The sequence below is a fragment of the Protopterus annectens genome, chromosome 2.part1 (assembly GCF_019279795.1).
Source record: "Protopterus annectens isolate FY-2018-M chromosome 2.part1, PAN1.0, whole genome shotgun sequence".
Taxonomy (NCBI): domain Eukaryota; kingdom Metazoa; phylum Chordata; order Ceratodontiformes; family Protopteridae; genus Protopterus; species Protopterus annectens.
Genome location: NC_056729.1, coordinates 718,517,325 through 718,540,389, shown reverse-complemented (window position 1 = coordinate 718,540,389; position 23,065 = coordinate 718,517,325). Strand labels below are relative to the sequence as shown.

At 39.8% G+C, this 23,065-nt stretch overlaps 1 protein-coding gene across 1 annotated transcript in view; it reads right to left on the bottom strand.

The window, feature by feature from the left end:
* Window positions 1-23,065, bottom strand: part of GUCY1B1 (guanylate cyclase 1 soluble subunit beta 1) — a 1,108,262-nt gene that overhangs the window by 816,161 nt on the left and 269,036 nt on the right. The window contains exon 3 of the mRNA XM_044062441.1: window positions 17,836-17,936. Within this exon, the coding sequence (XP_043918376.1) occupies window positions 17,836-17,936 (101 nt within the window). The remainder of the gene's footprint in view (window positions 1-17,835; window positions 17,937-23,065) is intronic.

Sequence of the window (23,065 nt, the reverse complement as noted above, 5' to 3'; positions counted from 1 at the left end):
CCGGCAGTTCAAGTACTTCAGGCAACCAGGAAGATAAAAATATTTCCATGTTATTTCCCTCTATGTTATCCAGTAAGCCAAAAATTCTCACATTATTCCTACGGGACCTGTTCTCAAGGTCATCAACCTTTGTCTGAAGAAGAGAATTTTGCTTTAACAGGAACTCAACATTATGTTCACTCTCCTGAATTCTGTTATCCATATCACTTAATGCAGTTTCCATTCCTGAAATCTGCTTCCTCTGTTGCAATAAATCTTCATGTAGAATGTCCATTTGGTGAGAACACTTTTCTTTGAAATTGTCAATTTTTATATCCATTTTGTCTACTTTGACATTTAGTTCCTGAACAGTAGTAATGACTGTAGTTCTTTTTTGATAGTTGTCTCTTGATGAGAAGATTTAGTGAAGCTCATCCTGTTCTTTTACTCTAGTACTTCCAAGTGTAACTTTGACAAGAAAACTTAAAATCTACTTGAAATTTTTAATATACTACCCTAATATATATTTTAAAGAATTAATTAAAATAAAAAAAACTATTATTAGGGAAGTTTATATCAATATTTCCTGTCAATAAAGTTCTGTAAAGGCAGAGCTGATAAGAAAAGCTGCTACTCTGTGGTTATCTTGGCCACGCCCCCTCGTCTATATTTTTTTTGATGCTCTCTCCTTTTATTCTTCATTACTTCTAAGCCAGTAAAAGTCCTTGCCTATCCATTGAGAGAATTTTGGCTACTTCTAGTAATACATAAAGTTTTGTTGGTTTGTTAAATATAGCACTAATTCATTTTGACTGAAAATTTTCTTGGCTTCCCTGAAACATCCAAGTTATCTGTGACTTGGCTCCTGTCCCTCCAGTAAGTGCCATCTTATCTCCTGCTTTAATTCTACTACCTGAAGCCAAAGCTGCTTGACTTCATCAGTCTTTGTCTTTGGTAAAGTATCTTACCCACTGTCAACCTTTTGTCTCTCAGTCATCTTGAAGTAGGAAGAACTTGCCTTTAGAATAATTTTCCACCTAATCTAGTTAGCAAAAATTGAACTACCTCTCCTTTATTACGCAGTGACAAGATACAGTTCTAATTCCTCTTGTAGACATGTGACTGTGTGCTTACTAAGGCCATCATTAACTCTGTTAAAACATCTATGCACATGAAACACCCAAACTGATTGGGGACATTCCAGAACAGACACTGCATTATTAGACAATTCTCACTTTTTAGGTTACAGCTTAAGAACTTCATCTAACCATGTGGATTGATATTCAGGAACTTTCAATAAATCCAGAGCTCACATTTCATTTTGATTAAGAGAAATTATTGTTTTTGCATATGTAACTTTTGAATGTTATGCCTGTCTAGTAAATACTTTTTGGACTGTTAATCAGGGAAATTAAGAGATCCTAAATGAGATTTCTCAACTGTTGCCAGTGTCAACTGGGTAGAAGACAAATGCAGTAGACACAGAGACATCACAGCAGCCAGTCAGCCTACCTTTGGCAAACAGAAATACAAATATCTGAACAAACTGCTCATGGAGTTAGAGAGAATATACAAACTGTACACAGGCAGTAATCAAAAGTCAAGCTTGTCATATCTGGAAATAGGATTTGACAACATTTGACAAAACAGGCTGCTGCCATTAACAATTTTTTTTTCAAATCAGTAAAGTTAACGATGCCATAGGGATGCCACTTCAAACAGCAGAGCATCCCTCCATCCATTTTCTAAACCATTTACTGTACTGGAGGATTTCAGTGACAGCAAGCCCAGCAAAGTATGCAAGACTTCCTGATTTATAGCAACAGCCACCAGCACCTTCTAGGCAATTCCCCATGCAGCCATAGCTGAAGAGAGAGATATAATTCCTTCAATGTGTTCTGTGTTTGTCCTGGATCCAACTTTCATTTAGCCACACCTAAAACACATCTAGTAGAAGTCACCCAAGGAACATCCTGGCAAAGTGCCTAAATGAACCTCAAATAACTCCTGTTAGAAATGAGGGAGACTGGATGTACTCAGAGGTCCTCTCAGATTACTGGACTCTTCACACTTTCATAGAGAGTGAAACCATCTACCTTGTGAGGGAGCATCATTTTCACTGTCAGAATTTCTTTTCTTCTAGGAAAATAAACATGTTATAAGGCTATGTATGGATAAAAAGAACACTGTGCACTTAATAAAAATTGCAACAGAGCTCTGTAACTGGGTGTACTAGGTGAAAAAAATCAAATATTAGAACAAACACTTTTAAAAGGAGTTACAAGTTCAAGTTAGAGATCACGACAGGAATGAGCAACTACTCATATTCCCCTTAACCACAGACAGACTTGTGGAAAAGCTGTTTTTAAATGTAGACTAAAAAATCTTACCACCCTGCAATGATATAACTGTAGTGTTATGTGAATATGTATTACTGGAAATTGTTGCAGCTGTTATTTAGACTTCATGTTCTTTTTATATGATGCCTCATATTTCTAAATATTATGTTAACCTAGCAGCTAAACTTTGATGTTGATTATGTAATTCACTTTGCCTTTATAATAAACCTTTACATATGCTTACATCATCATATGTATAGAATTTACAGCAGATTATTCTTCTATCCTCATATTCACAGATGCATCTAATAATGCAGGCCATCCACTGTCTGCCTTCTTCAATGTCAAGATATTCTTGCATGATGTTGGTTGGTATTCACTCAGAATTTAATTTGTATGCAAGCATTTTTTTAAACTTTTCTGTCTGTGACTTTACTGAAAATAAGTAATGCTAGTAGTCTTTTTAGGTCAAAAATGTAAATAAAACCAAGATGCCACCATGGTGTAGAGGGATAAAGCCCTAACTATGGCCCAGGTGACCTAGGTACAATTAGCACCTCAGGCATGATGCACAGGCAGGGAGGAATGGGCATGCCTTTCCTGGAGAAGGCTTTCACTGATGATGCTCCTAGAGGGGATTAGCCCTTGGATTCTGTGTCAATGAATTGGGGGGGGGGCTCAGTATACCATAATAAAAGTGAAAATAATCTCCCATGCTAATGGTTGATAGCTGAATGGCTGAGATCCCCAGATACCCTTAAAATCTTCTTTGGCTCCAGCCCATACTGGAACAAGTCCAGGGAAAATGGGAGAGGCTGGCACACTCGGCAATGAATGTGGGGCACTGGTAGGAGTGCCATAGGATGAATCAAGGTCCAGGGTAAAAAAAAATGCAAATAAAACCAATGACTTGATATACACTAATGTGGTTTATGCATATATATGATGGGTCATTTTACTTTACTTTCAAAACCATGTTAGATGTGTCGCTGACTTGCAATCTATATAACTGACCAGTCACAAAAGTATAAACCAGTCCATTGTGCAAGATCAGATTTCCAAGGACAATGCCAAGCAACTGAATACTGATACAGCATATAACTGTGGACAGCTTGATTAGTCTGTTAGGAGTATATAAGAGCTACTGTATCATCATCTAATTGTAATATGGTCATTTTCAGCTGTGTTACTATTCACTTATATAACTGATAAAATGGGATTATCCTAGTTTCCCAACTCAACAACAGACAAACAAACAAATAAATAAATGCCGATGCTTAACCATTAAAAAGTTGCAGGATGGTGTTGTCTGAGTAATGCTGCATGATGAAAACAGAATTTGCCATTCAAAAAAAAATAATTCTTAAATGCTGTTTTATTTGCTCCTCTTGTTTGCAAAGCTACATTTCCCACACAAAAAGAAAAAAAAATCAGCTGAACTTACAGTAAACATCCTTTAAAGTGGTTTTGCTATTATAAGCTTTTCTACAAAAAGTATACTGCTCCCATGCAAAGTAAGTACAGAACAGAACATTGCATGAATGATATAGATTACAATATACTAACTCTTTATGAAGTTAACAGCTGTTCTGAGTAAAAGTCATTCCAGTACTTCAACTCTCAGATAGGGGTCACTGAGAATTACATCAGCCATTTATATATTTTCCCATCTCACTGCCTCATGTACCTTAATTCTTTAATTCAAGTCACCTTCTGCCAAATTTCCAAGGGGTAAGTAATTATGTAATGGCAAAACATTAGCTTTAAGTGTTTTTTGCAGGAGAATAAGACCCCCCAGCTTCCCCCATGTGGAAGGAAAGCCCCCCCCTATACCTCCAAACTTATATAAACCAAATTGAAGGTCGTACCAATTTGAAGAAGGGAGAACCATTCCAAAACAAGTCAATCATTGCTGGCAGACACTTAGAAATCACACACTAGTGATTTCTAATTCTTATGTTCCTCACCATTTTTTTCCTCAGGCTACTTACACTCGAGGAATTTCACCTCAATCATCTGTAGAGGAGCTGAAATCCCTGAAGACAGCACAAAGTTAAGCATACACCTTATTAGTTCAAAAAAGGATCTCTGTAAGTACTACAAAATTTGACCACCTCTGTTAATTGCTATGTTACACAGCTCTTCTAATGATTTAGAAATTTGACCAGCTCTATTGGGTAGCAGAATAAAGCCCTGATTATGGCACAGCCAGTTGTAGAAGCTGGCTGAGAAAGATGGCATTGAGCACTCACTGCCAGCTCACACATTCTGGGGGTGGGGGGGGGTGCAGCTCTGGCTTACCACTTGGATGACTTCAATCGGAAACACTAGGTGTTGCATGTCTGCAGGACATGTCTATGTAGCATGTGCTTCCACTGTACAGATGCACAGACAGGCCTATTCAGCATGTGGAGACATGCAGGGATATGCTCCTCATGGTGGTAATATACAGAGTAGGTCAGAAATCTATTGCAGCAGATGGCTAAACTCCACTAAAGGAGCATAGAGATTGCTAGATAGGAAGCAACGGTCACAGGGTTCTGACCTATCCTGGGAATACCTAGCTCTCATCCTTGGGGAACAAATCAGACTGTTGGGTGCAGGTAGAGCAGCCTTATTGTGAGCTTCTGAGGATAGGCAAAAACTGAACCTTGAATCAGCAGTCTGGGCAATGCCTTTGGCCTCTATACTGCAGCTACAAACTGAGGATAAGGAGCACATGCCATCAATGTCCCCTGCCCTTGATCCTCTAATAGGTTCATAGGTAGGTACTAGGCTATCAGCCCAAGGGCCTATGTAAGCCTAGCCAACAAGGTTCCCTGGCTTATGCCACCCAAGAAAGTTTATAAATGAAATAGGACTTTGCATTTTAGAAAACACTGCAGGGGAATTAACATAAACTTTATTTACAGAAAGATTCTGCTCCATCCTTCTAATGACTACTTAAATTCTATAGCCTGAAAGGACAGAATATGAAAATAAGGTGCTACTCCCACACTGCAGACCTCTTGAAAGTCATCTAGTATGGCAAAAACTCACATATGTGTTATATCTTTCTTCAAGGAGGCATCATCACTGGCAGTAACATTCTTGTAGAATCCAGATCAAAATAACTAAAGTAAAAGTGGGAAAGCAACCTGGAAGGCAAAAGAAACAGCAACGTGGCCACAGTACTATAACTAGGGTGGAAAGAAGTTGTCAGCTGCCAGAGCACAAACTGTTAGGGGTGCAATCAGCAGTGCTGAACAGCTGAAGATCAGGTGTGAGCAATATGCTGGACTCATTTCAGAGGCAGTGGCTGATATCGCATCTGATTAAATGAATTTGTGTGTAGTATCTTAAGCACTTACAGCATAAAGGTCACATAAACTCCATGCTGCAGTTCATAACTGCTTTGAAAGATATTTTTTATTGTCTGTTTTTGGCCTTCAATTTGGGGTTTAGGTACCAATCTGGGAAGTGTCTGTAGTGTTAACTGTCCAATTTGTGGGTTGTGTTACACAATGTTCTGAAGGACCAACATTTGAAAGCATGTTTTCTTCTGGACTGGAGATTAAGACAACAGTGTTTAGTGTAGGCATATGCTGAGGATCATATAGCTACAGAAAGGATGTCTGCCACTCATACATTCCTAAAGCAAACAAGCAAATAAGAAATGTCACCATCTGGGAGAATGTAGTCCAAAAGCTTTGAACATGTATTTCTGCATGAGGACATCAGCAGAATTCTTCTCGTATATATATGTGTAGGCACAGAGGAAAATGGTGACAGGCAACAGATAAGCAGGAAGCCCAGAACTACGGTCGCAACAGTGTCTATGTCTCGCTCTATTATGGTACGTATGAAAGAGATATGCACTCATGCGTTGTTGTACTGAACTGCTCTGACTTACGCCACATGAAGAACCGTTGCCACCCCCATGGGGAAGCAATCATGAACTACTAATAGGGTGTCCTGCTTCAGAAATACCAATGCCATACACAGTATCCCTTATTAAAAGACTACAAGATATTGCCTGCTAAAGGAGAATATAACAAGAGTGAACAGGACACAGCAAATAATGAGTACCAGTTGAAAAGCAAGAGAAGGACAATGACTAGTAATTAAGGACTTCTTTAAAATGCTATACATTTTCTAAAATTTGTAATATGGAGGCCATGAAGGATAATGCATTCCATTACAGACAAGATGAGATTCAGTGATTACATGCAGGAAGAAGATATCACTAATACTGTGGAGACCAAAGACAGAAGGAAGTCTGTCGAGGAGTTTAACAATCCTGACTTTGTTTTCTTTCTTGGTCAGGACCTAGTGGCCTAATGGATAAGGTATTGGTATCTTAAGCCAAGTATTTTGGTTTAAGTCCCATCTGGGGTGATATAATCTTGATACAAGTAGAGCTTTATGGAGAGGGCTTGACATAATGGTTAAGGTCTTAACTTCTTAGATGCAAAGTACAGGGTTTGATTCTGACCACTGGTTATTAGCTAGGCTTGTAATAGTCTGCAGACTGATAACCTATGAACCTGCGAAGTTAGTGATAATATCTGCCACTTGATTCATTATTGAGGAAGCTGAGATCCCATACTAATGAGGAAAATGAGCTGATATTTAAGGAGATAAGACAGCACTGTTCTATGACAATACTCAGAGAGTAAAAAGCTGCTGCAAATGATTAGTGATAATGAAGAATATAGCTCCACACTAATATAGATCAAAAAGAGTGGTTGCATTCATTGAATGAGATTGACGTTCCACAATTCTAGCCAATGTAACACCCCTCCGGGGATGCAGAACATGTCCTCCTTTGGATGACCATCTAAAATCATATGTGATACACAGATGGTGAACAGTAGCCTGCCAACGCAGAGGAGTACATGCCACAGGTGGTTGGACTCACATTGGCCTGATTTTAAGTGCCAAAATGATGGCCAGTCACTTGTAAGACCACCATAAAGTGTTGCACTTGTAGAAGGTGCAGCCCTCACCAGTATGATGTAGTTATAGGATGAGCCACCGAACTTGAGGGAGCACTATAGGCAAATGCTAGTTTCCAGTGATCCACTGCTTCCAGTAGTGATAAATCATTGTGTCTAGTGATGCAGTTCAGCCATTCTTCTGATGTCAATGGATCATAACCATAACAAATGTTGCAGACAACTCCCATAGTATGGTAGAACATGTATCAGTACAGCTTACAACGTTTTCAATGCAGGAACCATTGATCCAGAAGAACACAAATGTGTGGACAGAATCAGGAAAGAAATACAGTCTCAGCATCTTGGTGGCAGTTTTATATCATAATGCACCTAAATGCAAGTTGCAATCACAAACCCCCCACTCTGTCAGTAGGATGCTATACTACACTACGTCAATCTAAAGTGAATGTGCAATGTCAGCATGCTGCAGAGCAGGAGGATCCAAAGGGAATGTGTGATGTCAGCATGTTGTAGAGCAGATAGACCTAAAGTGAATGCACAATGTCGGCATGCTGCACAGCCTGTCAATCCAAAGTAACTTTGCAATGTCAGCATGCTGCAGAGCAGATCGATCCAAAGTAAACTGGCATGTCAGCATACTGCAGAGCAGGTCGATCCAAACTGAAATGTGTAGTATCAGCATGCTGCAGAGTAGGTTGATCCAAAATAAATTTGCAATGTCAGCATGCTGCAGAGCAGGTCAATCCAAACTGAATGTGCAATATCAGTATCCTGCAGAGTAGGTCGATCCAAAATGAATGTGCAATGTCAGCATGCTGCACAGCAGGTCAATCCAAACTGAAATGTGCAGTGTCAGCATGCTGCAGAGTAGGTCAATCCAAACTGAATGTGCAATGTCAGAATGCTGCAGAGCAGGTCAATCCAAAGTGAATGTGCAATGACAGCATGCTGCACAGCAGATGGCCCCAAAGTGAATGTACAATGTCAGCATGCTGCAAAGCAGGTCAGTCCAAAGTGAATGTGCAATGTCAGCATGCTGCAGAGTAGGTCAATCCAAACTGAATGTGCAATGTCAGCATGCTGCAGAGCAGGTCAATCCAAAGTGAATGTGCAATGTCAGCATGCTGCAGAGCAGGTCAATCCAAAGTGAATGTGCAATATCAGCATGCTGCACAGCAGATGGCCCCAAAGTGAATGTACAATGTCAGCATGCTGCAGAGCAGGTCAGTCCAAAGTGGACACCATGCTATGAAGTTCACATTAAAACACTTCTTTGTAGGACACATTTACTTGTATTTACTATGTCTTCCTTATTACCAGAAGGTTTGGTACACTCACACTTTGTACAAAAATGATGTCATAGGGAAAATAATACCTTGTATGAGATTTTAAAAACTCAAAAAGTTTTTCAGCCTCAATGATGACATCATCAATAAGTCCGGTGTTCACCCTGAGCATGACAGAGTGTTGTCAGGCCTGTTATGAATGTGCTGGTTTAGACTTTCAAAAAGCAATATATAACCCTTATGGGTAAGGCAACAGTGGTATTTAGCCTTCCAGCAGTACATTTCAAATAAATCCACAGAAGGATGGTATGGAGTTGTGACTGCTCCTGATGGCCACAATGGGTACATAAGTGACTTTCAGATTTACACAGGGAGGGAGGAAGAAACTCTAGAAGTCTTGAACATAGTGTAGTAATGGATATAACTAAGGATATGCATTGACAATACCATCATATATACTTTGAGATCTACTTCATGTTAGAAGGTCTGGCCAAAGCATAGACTCTGCTACAGTGGGATGATGTGCACAAATCATGTTGATTGTCTATGTGACCATGATGATATAGCCAGAAGGAAACACCAGCAAGCAGGTGTTATTTAGTGTTAGAAGGCTTGGAGTTCTTTGTGTCAAATCATGCAACGGTGTCTTAGTGTGGTTCATGAACTGCATATAACAGAAAATAAATAATGCTGCATGTTTACAGAGAATGTCATTACAAAGTAGTCATATATTGCACACTTTCCCTATAGATATGGAATATGACATTTCTTTCTATTTGTATATATCCATGTGACTCTTGAGCAGTGGAAAGAGGAAGGATAAGATATGGATTCATCCCTTTGGTCTAGGATTTCTCTGATCATATCAAGAAGGTGAACAGAAGTGATCTATAGTAGATTGGGCTTATTCTACTCTTGACTGATAAGCAGGAGGAAGGCATACCCCAGACATTCTTGTACTGCACAGTGGTAGGAATGGTGTCTTTTCATGGCCCTTTCTTCAACTGAGGATAGCGATACTGTAGGTGCTGGCAGATATTAAGTCATAGTGGCCAGCAAGAAAGTTAATATGACCTGGCCTTACCCAAAGTCAGATATCACTATGACTGGTGATAACATTTAGATGGTCAGCATGAAGACAAACATCTATCAAAACAGCAGTGCCACAACTATGTATACATGACAGTATGGAGTTAGAGAAAAAAAAAGCCTGGGTAGTTTCCACTTGGGCTTGTGGAAAGCTGCCCTTGCAAAACTGCTTCCTGTAATGAAAAAGAAAACATGCAAATACATATATCATATGCTATATTAGCTCTGCACTCATAACTGTAACCAAATGGAGTTTTTATGATACTTCATGGCATCAAGTGAAAGCAGGAATAATGCTGGAAAATGTCACACTTATAGCTGACGCCCTTGCTTCATTTCAGGGAAGATACCTGCACTTGTCTGGCAATAAGATATGCAAATATGGATGCATGTAGTTATGAAAATGTCACTGGCAGTGTCCACTTGGAGGCTTTGTGGAACACCATTTCACTGGCCCAGTAAACACATAATTCATGAGTATTTCCTGACTCAAACTGCATGGTTGTTAAATGATATGCTATAATTTATTTTCATTTAAAATTATGAATATATGCCATGTTAATATTTCTATTAATAAATGTAACCACATAGAACATTATGATGTCTCCTATCATATGAAATTGCTTCCTTTTTTGAGAAACGAATGCCAAGAAATTCACATCCAGAGTAGAATGAAATGAAACTTGAGTGATGAATCTTGGCATAAATTTTGAGAGCATATAGCTACGTCATTATGGTCAGACACACATTACAGTCTTTTGTAGTACATGAAGCTTCATCTGCTTCATGTGCTGTACTACTTATAGACAGATAGACAAAAAACTACAACTTTGAAAGCTATAACACACGCATTGCTTCCGCACAGTTCTTTGTAGTATATTGCACATTAGCTGCTCTGGTGTTATTAACGATAATTAAAGAAAAAAAAGAAAAGCATTGGAGTACCAATTGTATAATATCTTCAGAAGCTGTAACACAAAGCTGTCGGACAAACAGCAGTCAAAGGCAAAGTGCATTTCTGTTCATGAAACAGCTTTTAAAAGTTGAAATATACTTTAAACTGCAATACAAGCAAAAAATATGTAACATCACAAAGTATTTTTTTTTATTTATTTTAAAGTTTCTTTACCTTTCCACTAATATTCTGTGGTGGTTGTTTATGTTCCACCATGAGATTAGAGCAGACAAATAGTGAAAGATGATTAACAAAACTTTGTTAGGCACTTTTTTATATCTGAAAGGTGCTTAACAAAGCTGTAGAGCATGGATCACAGCAATTATGTTCTGAAATGGGAAAAATAATAGTGCTAAGTGGGTGGCACAGTGGTGCAGCGGTTAACATTGTCACCTCACAGCAAGAGGTTCTCCAGTTCAATTCTTGGCTGGGGTGCCTTCTGTCTGGAGTTTGCATGTTCTCCCTGTGTTTGTGTGGGTTTCCTCCCACATTCCAAAGACATGCATCTGGAACATTTTTCCTTGGGCCTCCACTGAAAACAGGCTCTGTGGAACCTAGTCAGACTTTCCCAGTCAACAAGTGTTAAATAAGCCTACAGCAAAACCCACAATGCTTAGTGGTGCTTAACAAAAGCTTAAGGACACCTAATCATTGTTGCCTTATGCTAGGGACTAAAAGAGAACAGTATTGTTCAACAAAAAAAACAGTAACAGAAGGAAAATCAGCGTTTAATAGCTCTTAGGTGCTTTGCTGTGTCCCAGCTATAAACAAAAATTATGACAGAATGAAATATTTAACAGTCTTTAAAGCTGCTAGCTCAGCAGAAGGGTACTTCATTTCAACCTGCTGTTTCACAGCACTAATTAGCCACCTTTCAGAGGCTCTGAAAGCTGGTAAAACACTTCATGCTCTTACAATGAAATATGATTGGGTCTCTGATCATAACCAATGTTATGTATTCTCAACATGGATGCTAAAATACCCTTCTTGAGTCATAGCATTCATGTTGTTAGACAAGAAGGCAAGGGCAATTCGGGTAGTAGGCCCTTTTGATGAATTAGTGGTTGAGCAATTCAGGGTATCACCTGCAGACCTAGTACTAAAGAAATGGATCAGGGATTATCTGTTAATGTATCTTTATCCAGCCCAAAACAAACATCTATAAATAGGAGTGCAAGTAAGCAAGCCTCAAGAGTGCAATACTCTTCACTAGATGATGTGTCTGGTTCATTCAGGAAGCTTCCATCACATGGATGACTGTGTTAAGCCGTGAGACAGTTTCCACTGAAATAAACATGGATTACCAAACTTATGCGCTCCATCATCAAGACTGACATTTGTTCGGTATACAGCTAAGCAAAAATGTGTATTACCATAAGGCTTTGCGTTCGGTATGCAGTGGCATGTACTACTTTTAAAAATTTTAGCACAGAGCTTCTCTGTATTTTGAAGATGGTTGATCTGTCAGAGAAATGCACATTATCTGCACATTTTCTGGCTGACATCTTGATAATGAGGGAATGTAACAGAATTTCCAACAACTCTCTTGCATTAATAATTTGCTGCTGGTGGCAAATGAGTTAGAGGGACCAGACAAGAAATTGATTTTCTTTAGCTGGAGGCAGATATAGGATGACAGATTTTCGAACTGCCCAGCAAAAACTCAAGCTTAAATGAAAAGGCAAGCTTAGTAGTTAAGAAGAATGAAGTGCAGGTTAGGCAAATCACATCTTTAATATGCTTGTTGAGTTTTGCTTCTAAGGATGTTGCATCAGGCATAAAATTCAGTGGATCATTAGTTAAGTTCTTGAAAGGGCAGTTCAACAAATATGACAGACATAATTCTAATGCAGGTGAACCAAGATTTAAACATTTGGCAAATACCTTTGCAACAGTTTAATGGGCTTCATTTCTGGCAGAACTACATGGGGAACTATGACTTAGAGCAGCATATGGATGAAGCAATGTAAACAGGCATGGGAGGGTACATGAATAACATGTGACTTTGCTTGGCCTTTCCTTTGATGCAGTAGTTTCAGACATTTAGCAGAGCATAACATTTTCTGAGTTGATGCTACTGGAGTAGCTATAGTAATTTGTACAGTACAATTGGGCAACAAGGCAAGTAGCATTTTATTGAGAAAATCAGACACTAGTGGCATATCTCAACTACTATCATGGGGACTGACACAAAGGTATCTGTCCTTTATGTGGTAGGAACAGGATGCAGAAAGAACTATGACTTAACACCTAACAGTTCTGTTCTTTTTTTTATTTCAGACCCGTAGCTCAGTGATTTGAATGTGAAATGGTGGGGGGGGGGGCACTACAGGAACCTTTAGATCATGAACTGCTGCCAGCTCTGTTAAAGGGCTTTCATAAAATTAGCATGGATTGTGAGTCTTACAGCATGCCAGCTACATTGGCTGCATTTTCATATTATGGCACATTAAAGGAAGTGATTTTTTTTTTAGAATGTTCAAGCGCTAGTCACATAGAGTCACAAGATGGGAGCGAATCTCATGCAAATCTCCTTCACTCATCATAACTTAATAATTTGTCTGTTAGCCTGTAAGACAAATCATCTTAGAAAAGGTCAGCAGTCTCTTCTCAGGAAATATGAAGTAGCAGTGATGTGCTCCATTCAGTGGGCCTTCACTATGAGAAAGACTAAGGATGAACAGCAGTACTGTGAACAAATATTTGGAATAGAAAATGGTAGTGTTAGAGGAGTTCTGCAACTTCAACATTTTGAGATAGCCATAAGGAAAACAATGAGGCACTTGGTCCATCCTGAGTACTGTAGTGCACTGTGTGTGGTCTAAACTGTAGCAAACTGCTTGCTACATTGTAGTCAGCAGTTTGCTACAGTTTAAAAGTACAAAAAGAGAGAATCTTTTTTCTTTTTTTTTAAGTACAACCTGAGCTCTATTGCATTCAGTGTAAGCAGGATATAAACTGTAGCAACTGTTTGCTACATTTGTAGCAAGCACTTTGCCCCAGTTTAAATTAAAGAAGATTTTTTTTTAAACTAAAGCATGAGTGCCATAGTGCTCCATGGGGGAGATTATAAGCTGTAGCAACTGCTTGCAACATTTGTAGTAAGCAGTTTGCGATAGTCGAAGATAATAAATTATCCTTTTAATAAAATGTGGGAAAGAATGGTCGGGGCAGGATAACAAAATGAGACATGAACAGCTGAATGGCTAGATGGTTGGAGCAAAGGTGGTGGTGGTGGGGGGTTGTATCATATATCTGGCCATCGGGATGTTTTTTTTTTTTGTAAAATTTGTTTTTGCTCTTCAGTGATAGAGCTGGGGTGGGTGGGTGTGGATCTAATTGTGAGATTTTGCAGTTAGTATAAATAATTAGTGGGGGGTATGGGGTGCAGCCCCCACATAAGAGGTGTCCCACCACATAAGGAGGGTCCAGTGTATGCATCCCCCACACCCCCTTCTAATTATATATACCAACTGTGAGATCACACTACAATGAGGCAGGTTTACTTACTTGTATGGTAATGATAGCTAAGTACTGTGTTCCTTTTCCTTTATGTTGACTAACTATGATTGTTCGTAGAAATTACTTACAATCATTTGGCCTTTCAACACAATGCAGTTTTGCTGGTCTATGTACAGTGAATGGCCATTCAATGACTTTTCCGTTCAACTGGTAAACACAGACCTGGCATGAAAAGTTTATTAATTGTTGAAAAAGCTAAAGCAGACTCTCTAAAGATGGCAGGAGAAGGAAACTGTAACTTTGAACTGGTCCAGTTGCTAGAACAGTTTGAAAATGTGCCACCAGATGAGTGAATGTGCATCTTTTATGAAAGGAAGACCCGCATTGTGACATCAAATGAGGCCTATCATGAATGAGCCGTTTGACAACGTATGGTAAAAGAGCTCAAGCAGATGATGAACATAATTCAGGATGTAGAGAAATCAATACAAAGGAATAAAAAAGTACAAGAAAAGCAGAGAGATGTGAAGAGGAGATTCAATGCTGAGGTTTTTTTTAAATAGCTTGCACATTTATATTGTTATTTTGTATGGAAAAAAGTATGCATTTTAGTAATTAAAGTTTAACTGATGTGGTTTGGAGACTGGTCAAAATTCAAAACTGGAAATATTGCTGGAACTTTTGTGGTAACAGATTCTGATGACATCTTTGAGAATCAGGAGACAAAAATGCTAAACAATTAAAGGTCTTGTTGGATTTTTTGGGTGGTCTACACGATTTTGGTTCTTTCTGTTAGTCAAGAAGAGTATGTTAAATGGAGCAGGGTGATTCTTAAAAGGAGGGTAAGAGAATTCAGAACCCTCTTATGAAACTGCTTACACTGACTTAGTCATCATCCTGCATTAATACTGTCATTCACAAGGTTATAATGATCAGAGACTCTGGAAATATACATTCTAAGCATAACACACCTGAGACCAAAGTGAACTAAATACCTAAGCTAGGTCAGGTTCTTCTTCAAGCAAGACTATTGTGGTAATAAAGGATATCTGGCTTCACTAACTGGAGACATTATACACTTAGCAAAAGGTATCTGACATTCAAAATGGATGTCTGATGGAGACAGAGGACACAGAGTAGCAGATAAACATGAGCTGCAGCCACTTAATGTCTCAGCTTAGGAGAATGTCTTTGATCTGTACTGGGGCAGTTTTCTGTATTGTCAGGGACTCAAGAGTCACAAACAACACCCTTCTAAGACACCCAAGGGTGAGAAGGAAAAGCTTTGCTTTTGCCACTCAGAATTTGATAAGAGATAGTGAATCAAACGGAAAAGTGAAGATGTTTCAGACATTTTCTCTACTAGTGGAGGACAAATGTATCCACCATCAACTCCAATCTGCTGTGCTGAAATTAACAGACTAGAGGGAGGAGTGCACTTTCAAAGGGGTCATAATACCACCATCTAAGGTGCTCCACTTCAGGATAAGCAGACCAGATAAAACTCCTCTTGTCCTTACCTCCTGGAGAGGGCTATTGTGAATATGGTGAGTGAAAGAATCCATACAGTTCCTTAAGAATAAAAAAATTTGTAACAATGACAGTTCCATCTATGGCTCACTACTAGAACTACATCACATTTGCAGATGGTATCCAATTACACCACAAACTATAACCGTTAAGACAGAGGCTTTGATAGCAGTTTATCTTTCAGAGCTTTTATTGCAAGGAGTACTATTCTTAGCTGCATTTGGTTTATGTGAAGGTTCCTTTCCTTCGTCTTCAGTTTCACAATACAAGGAAGAAGCCCAGGTACACATATCATTCCACTAGCACAATGCCCACTACCCAGCATTGTAATAGGATTTAGCTGCTGGAAGGAAGATTAGTGAGATTTGTGGAAATCATTCAGAGTTCCAGAGGGTAGCTATAGGGAAATCACACTGTTGTAACCACTGGCACCTTAAGGTTGACTGCAGCATTTTCAGACATGTACATGAAACTTTGAAGACCATGGTTTCCATGAAGGCCAAGAGGCACTGGAGGGTCTGAACCTGGAATCTTCCATTTGATACCATCAAGGCTGCAAATGCTATGGCTTTCTATGCCTTCACAAAGTTCAAAAATTAACATAACTGAAAAACTGTCTAATTTTATCTCAGTGAAGGTAAATCTCTGGACAGAGACAGGTATTCTTCCAGATTATGGTTATTGCCTCTCCTGCCATAGGGCCTGTAACAGTGATCAGAACTAAAAAGGCTGCTGTCGCCAACCTACTAACAATTTAACCACCATCCTATCACCAGGACAGAGAACTACACTATTTGCCCAAGAAATGAATATCAAGAATTTTAACTTGAGAGCAAATTTCAGGATGCTAATCTTGAAATCTACTTAGACAGCACATAATTAGTTGGTTTTGATCAGAGATCAACTTCTTTCTGGTGCATGGAACTTTAGCCACCACAGACTACTGCTACTCACAGTGACAACAATGTATAGGAGCACAATATGTTTTCCAGTTTTGAAAGTAGCAACACAGTTAACACTGTTACACAAACAGTGCCCACAATAAAAGCATACTGCTGACAAACCATCAGCTTTAAAAGCTGTTAGCTACTTCACTATACCAGAAAGACTGTGTGTGTGTGTGTGTGTGTGTGTGTGTGTGTGTGTGTGTGTGTGTGTGTGTGCGCACGCACGTGTGCATGTGTGTGTGTGTGTGTGTGTGTGTGTGTGTGTGTGTGTGTGTGTGTGTGTGTGAGAGAGTATTTTGTGTGTTTGTAGAAGTTTATATATCTTGCAATATGTTTTTGACATAACCATATCAGAGCTGGACTGCTGGAGTAACCAATGGAATAATTGAGAAGGTAAGAATGGGGAACTACAATTATAACATTGACTAACTGATGAAAATATAGGTAAAACCAAAAAAAAAAAAGAAAGAAAAATAACACATCTTAAAGCAATAACCCAGACTCACTAAAGCATGCAAGTTAAAAAAAATGAAAGAGATCATGGTAACACCACTGTTCTGTTTAGTCGTTTCTTCCACATGTCTAGTCTTCTTACAACTACTGACAGCAGTATCTTATACAAACAGAAATGACTGCATACCGCATAGTGTTGCCACCTTTTCCAATGCCCAACGTGGACATTCTTTTGTAGAAACATGAGATTTTACAGGACAAAACATATCAACAGCCAGTACAAAGGACAGAACTTCACTTTCTGGCCCAAATAAAAGTTTATTCTTGTAGCATTTCAGCTGCGTATGCTTAGTCATATAAAGTGATTCAGATACAAAATAACTGTTTCATGCAAATATTAAAGAAAACTTATGAAATATTTTTGTACTAAAAATCTCAGAATATTTACCACTTTTTAGGGTTTTTCCACAGGACACAACTGCCTATAGTGGGACTGTCCCTTACAAAGAGGGACAAGTAGTAACCCTCATTCCATGAATGAAACTGCTTATCACAGGCTGAAGAAGACTTCACATATTTTACAGATTTACATGTAATAGTTGTATTATAACTGCAGTATCCTAGCTTCAGATTGCCAGATATGCATATCTACACTTACATAAAGACATAAGCTACATATTTTCTATATATATATTTACAGACCTTTAAACAATATAGCAAATCTATGGAAAAATTATGTTGACAAGAAGCTCTTCCCTCCCTTTATTCTATGTTTTGTGAAGTATATATTGCATAAAACCTTTCAAAAGTGAATTAAAATTCAGACACAAAAAACTCATGATTTGATATACTCACTAAGAACTTTGCTTGCTGCAGCTACTAGATCGTATGTTTTTGAGTCGTCATATATTAAACGTACAAGGAACTGTCCTTCCACATCCAGCTGTGCTTCCTTCCTGTAAAGTAATGACAAAAGATATTTGCTTTTACTTATTAATTTTTACAGTGCTACACATTTTCATCTTTGTAGGAAGGGCAACAAAGTTCATGTTGACTGTGAATGAAAACTTTAGAAAACAGGATTTCTTGACTACATTAAATCAACAGAACAATGGATTTGTATGCCTTAGCAACCAAGAAATTCAACATTCAGAAACCTTGGAATGTTCCTTTTCACTTAATTTGCTTTGGGCCAAACACTGCTACCTGGGTTGTTGAAAAATAGTTTAGGAGCTCTTAATTTTTGAATGACGCAAATTAAGTTTTCTGAGTCTTGCAGGCTGCACCCTGATGGCCCTTGCCTTTTCATTTTCCATTGCCTGCATTTGAACATTTTTATATTATTACTGGGAGAGTATGCTATGCCAACATCAATATGTCATGTTTTTCTTCCTTAAGTTTCAACCAAAAATTGACAAAGGCACAGCATCAGAAGAGACGTTTTACATAAAAAGTCGGATGTAATATATGCATGTTTTTAAGAACTGTAGTCTTTCAATCACTCTAAAGTACACATGGATGCATAACTATCCCCCAGATTTACTACTCTTCCATGCAGGACTAGCTTAGTTCTGCATGGAAGCGACCATTTAGGAGCAAGATGGCAGAGCGCCATGCATATTAATGAGGTGCGCTGTCCGAGCTCCTAGGCTTACACGGAGCATGTAAGAGTGCCGGGGTCATGTCTGAGAGCACAGCTCTCAGAATAAACTCTCCCCCGCAATGTAGAACAGCAGAAAGGGGTATGCAATGAGCAAGACTGCTCACAGGTGACCGCATATCCTCACCAACAGTCCCCCTTGTGTATAACAGTAACAGAATGTAGAAATAAAATGAAGAAACCCTTTTTATTTTTAAAATCCAATTACAGCTAACCGTAGATACGCGGGTGTGCCCATTACTTAGCTATGGTTAAAGCAGCTTAAAACGCTGAAGAGGATAATAAGGAAGATATATGCAAATGAAGCAGCATAGCAATAGTGTAGTGTGCAGAACATTCGCCTGACAAGCAGGCATTCCCAGTTTGAGTCCCACTGCAGCACATTCCATTTTACATGGCTAAGCACGTTATGACCAATATTTTTGTTGCATAACCGACTAAATAACATATATTTATGAACTGGAGTACTGCAGAAAATGCACATGTGAGGTGTCAGTGTCATAATGAATAAGACACTAGTAAGCAGGTTTAAGCACAAATAAGCAGTAGTAAGGATATTTAAGCATTAGTAAGTGGCCTTAAGGCCATTTGTGCGGCGGTAAGCAATGCCTACACTGGCTAAGCAATTCTAAAGCTAACCCTCTGAAAGCAGATGTAATGGCAGGTGAGCAGTGCTTACCATTGCGCAAACCCACTTACAACGGCTCAAAAGTGCGTTAATCACTCTGTATCCAACTGTGCTTCTTCTGCCCATCAAGAAAATAAACAGCCATGCAGGTCTCAAACCCAGGACCCAATACACCATAGTGCCAGTAGTTATCCACCAAGCCATCACAGAAGTACAGAAGAATGAGGTAGTAGTCCTAACCATAGTATAACCAAACTGGACCTGTAAAAGGAATCAGTATACAGTCATATGTGCCATAACCCACTACATAACATAAATATGTGAACTGGAGTACAGCAGTAAGCCCAGAAGTGAGGTGTAATTGTAATAGAGTGTTGAAGTCCCCAATAAAACACAAGGACCCCCACAGAGTGTACATATACATTAATCATGGATACCAGGCATACATATAAGGTGTAATGAATAATAACACAATGCCAAAAATGCATTATAATGAAAGTCTAACGTAAGCAAGGCAAAGCATTGCACAGGCCAGCTTAGGAGATGTGAGAAATTTGTAGACCAGCTAACTCATTGTGCCACTTTAAACAATGCCAACCCTAGGTAAAAAGGTTATCCCACAGCTTAGCCTTTACAAAACCGGCCAATCATGGAAAAGTGTGGGAAATTAGCCCTACTTAAACCCAAGAGGCGGGAATACATCTCATAACTGGTTGTAGCTTCCCCTTGCAGGCACTATGGCAGTAAGGGGAGAAGGTGTGCACTTCCAGACACAGTGCTGGTACATCCAGGAGTCCAAGGTCATGGCTGGACTCCTAATTAAAGACCATGCTCAGAGACTGCTGCAGGGCCAGTACCAGGGCTCCCAATGTAAGGCAGAGGCCTGGGACCGTCTCACCCGTGATCTTACCAATGCCACTGGCATATCCTGAACTGGTGAGGAGGTCAGGAACCACTATGCCAACCTGGAGCGGCATAAGGGGGAACTCTTAGAGGAGTGGCTCCAAGAGGCAAGAGCAGCAAGGGATGTTCTAGCTGTGTGTAAGTATCACCCCAGTATGTGTGTAATAATTGCCAGCTCAGGTATATCATGGATAGGTATGGCTAAATATTCCTCTTATCTCCTCCACAGCTGCAATGGAGTGAGCCGCGAACCAGGAGGCCCACATCTGTCACCTGGCGAGGTTGTGACCCGAAGCAGGTTAGTAATACTCATGCATTTACTGTCATAGGAAATACAACTAAAAGTAGTAGTAAATCAATTCTCTGTATAAAACCAGTATTTTTCAAGGCAAGCACTGCATACACTAGAGAATATGACAGGAAGAGTCTCATATTGTTTGTATGTCAATAAAAGTGTAATAGCCTGACAAAACAGGTCTAACTGCTGGACTGCATGTGTACATACTAGTATCACATGGTAATGTAGATTTGCAATCATGTAATATTACTGTTGTATTAAGCACTGTTACCCACACCATGCACCATAAATTGAATATGTAGGAATACCTGCATATGACAGGTGTAATCCCCTGAGGCCATTTAGTACAACTGAGAGACACACAGACAGTAAACAGGGAAATGCAGACAACAAAAGCCGAATAGCACATGCAACTGAGATGTGAACTGTTGTTTTTTTAGCATATACAGCCACGGTTTGAATCCTGCCAGTGGTAGTAGTCTGCATACAGAGTCATATCCCACAACTGTACAGATATGTCCAGAATGCCTATTAGAGTGGCCCATATCTATTGCCTATCAACCTGTCCCCCTGGGAAATCAGTGGGATGATCTCAGATGTAGAGGCAACAAACAGGACATACAACTGATTGAGACACATCTATGACAACAAACCTGGCACACTAGCAACTCCCCAATACCTTATGTGACTAAGAAGCCACATATGTCCCATTTAAACCTCAACTTGTTAAACTGTGGTCAGAGTGTGTACAGTAACAGAGTGAGATGTATGTGCATAATAGTAATGTGGAACCTGGTACTGTGTGTGGGAACATTCAGGTACTGCTAATAAACATTCCTCCCACAAGTCTGTCAGATACCAACACTGTGCCCAGAAATACAAGAATTATATGCAGTTGCCCTGAATAATGAGGTATTACACATCACTGTCGCCCACACTGTTCTAAAACATATAACTGTGTAGAAAATCTGTATAAGAGTGTTGTTATACAAGGTCAAAATACAAAAGCAAAGGGGATTAATAAGAGAAAGCAAATAGAAGATATACAGCAATATCTATAGAGCAGACACAACTGTGCTGGACAGTGTTTAGGTTGTAGCAGACACAGCCATGGTCAGAATCCTGGGAGTGGAATTAGGCTGCATACAAAATCATACCCCACAACTGTACAGATGAGGCCAGAATGTCCAGTATATCGGCCCATATCTGCTGCCTTCCCCTGTCCCCCTGGTAAGTCTGTGGGATGATCTCAGATGTTCAGCCAGCAAACAAGGAATACAAGTGATTGTCGAACATTTATGAGAACACACCTGTCACTGTTGCAACCCCCGAAACTGTTAGGAGAGTAATAATTCAAGTAAGTCCTATCTACACTCCCATGCTGTCAAGCTGTGACCAGAGTGTGTACAGTAAGAGCGTGAGATGTATGTGCATAATACTAATGTGTAACCCGGAACTTTGAGTGGCAACAGTCAGATAGTGCTAACAAACATTGCTCCCACAGTTATGTTGGATACGAACACTGTGCTGAGAAATACAGGCCATTATAAACTGTACTGGTACTGTTCACTTTGGTATTGTAGGGAATTGTGAGTGTTGCAGTTTCTCTGAATAATAAAGTATCAGTGGTCGCTGTCACCCACACTGTGCTGCATAATAGAACTATGTGGGCGTGGACAGGCACCTGTCACCAGGTCGGGGTGCACAGAGTGATCAATGAGCAGTTTGATGTTCTATGCCAGCTCGAGGGCCATGTGCCATGATTAGAGAGTCAGCCTGGCTCTGCAACTCAGCCCCCAGCACAGCCACCTTCGGGGCTGTGAAGGTACAGTGGTGACTGCCCATGGGTGGGGACCTCAGTCCCACTGCTTCATAGGTTCATATGTTGGTACTAGGCTATCAGCCCTAGGGCCTATACAAGCCTAGCCATAACAATTCCCTGGATATTTCTTCCCACACTATTTAATTCCCTGGACCCCTGTCTAGCAGGGTGACTGACGTGATCCCTGGGGTGAATTTCCTTTTTCTTATCCAATCGTCAAGGTTCCTTTTGAAGAGGGCCAAACAGGCACTCTGCTTGACATGTATGGGCAGTCTATTCCAGAGTCTGGGGAGTCTCTGGGTCAGGAACCTATCCTTCCAGCATGTTTTGTTTATTCTGATAAATATTTGCATGGTTCCCATGCATGTGCTATATTGAATTATTCCAACACTGGTGGCATGGTGCCATCAATATACCTGCATGCTGTTCTTATTACCACTGTGGTGCCATATATGCATGTGTTCTGTTTGCTATGCAACTGTTCCGTATCTGGTGTCTGGGTTAATGGGAATATCTATGCATGCTGTTATACTTAACCGTGGAATGTGTTACTAACCCACAAATGATGATTAAATCTAAAAACTATAGCACGCTTGAGAAGGCCGGTCCCAGCGGACCTACCTGTTCCACCTCAGCTGGCCGTGGCACCGGGCACCAGCATGTCTGGGACCCAACCCGGGACCTCCCTGTCCATTGGTCCTGCACCCCCTTCAGGTGGAACTGCCTCAGGGGATGGGGCTCATCCCCCTGGGAGTGGGCGTGGACAGGCACCTG